Below are 862 nucleotides of genomic sequence, written 5' to 3'. Positions count from 1 at the left end.
ATGTGCATCCGATTTTCATCTGTGATTCAAATGAAATCTAATATCTAGCAATCATATGTTTCTCAGGATGACTCAGGCATTGAAGCATTCGATCCTAACAACTATTTCATAGATAGTTTTATGCAGTTTGGATTCATCTCGGCGCCAACGGTCATTACGCTGATCGTCTACCTTGTCATGGCTTTGTTCGTGAGTAGTTTTCCATTATCCATTGATAAGTAAATAAATTGATTAGACGAACATCCAAATATCGAAATATATGTTAACAAGATCTGAGTTTCGAGTCGTGTTAGAATACTCATCAGGCAATGGAGCCGAAATTAATGCACTGAGATGGACACTCCAAATATCCTAGTTTTCAGTTGAAGAGATACGATTTATTGTTCCCTCATTTTTGTTGTATTTCCTTTTAACGCCTTTTTGTTTTCCTGCCCAGATGCTATGCAAGAAGGGATCCATTTCACCACCTGACAGTTGCGAAAGATCTGTAAGAATCTTCATTTTGACCAACACTCTATTCGAAGTTCCAGACATAATCATGCACGCAGCCAAAGCTACTGTGGATAATGCTGCCTTTATTATCATCCATGTGATATACCGAATTCACTTTGCCCTCGACCCCATTCTCTTCGTGGGCCTCAATGCAAGATACCGCCAGATGGTGTATCAGTGCTGTTCCTCAAATATTCGCGTGCGAGAAGCCGTCACTGACACCAAGGAGGAGGACACACTCGAGAGCAAGTGTTAGAGAAGCGTCCAGACGAGAGAAGACAAGCCTGCTTTTCCCTCGATTTTTCTCCACTTCATATGATTTAGCTCAATTTTGACTGTTCACCAAGAAAACTTAGTTAAGCCTTGCTTG

The 862-nt window shown here is 40.8% G+C and overlaps 1 protein-coding gene across 1 annotated transcript in view; it reads left to right on the top strand.

Annotated features, from left to right (window-relative positions):
- Positions 1-862, top strand: part of LOC119586514 — a gene marked incomplete at its 3' end in the record, with an annotated part of 3777 nt that extends 2915 nt beyond the window's left edge. The window contains 2 exon segments of the mRNA XM_037935255.1: positions 67-189; positions 437-862. Of these exon segments, the coding sequence (XP_037791183.1) occupies positions 67-189; positions 437-748 (435 nt within the window).

The sequence above is a fragment of the Penaeus monodon genome, chromosome 21 (assembly GCF_015228065.2).
Source record: "Penaeus monodon isolate SGIC_2016 chromosome 21, NSTDA_Pmon_1, whole genome shotgun sequence".
Taxonomy (NCBI): Eukaryota; Metazoa; Arthropoda; class Malacostraca; order Decapoda; family Penaeidae; genus Penaeus; species Penaeus monodon.
This window is presented reverse-complemented; position numbering and strand designations above follow the sequence as displayed.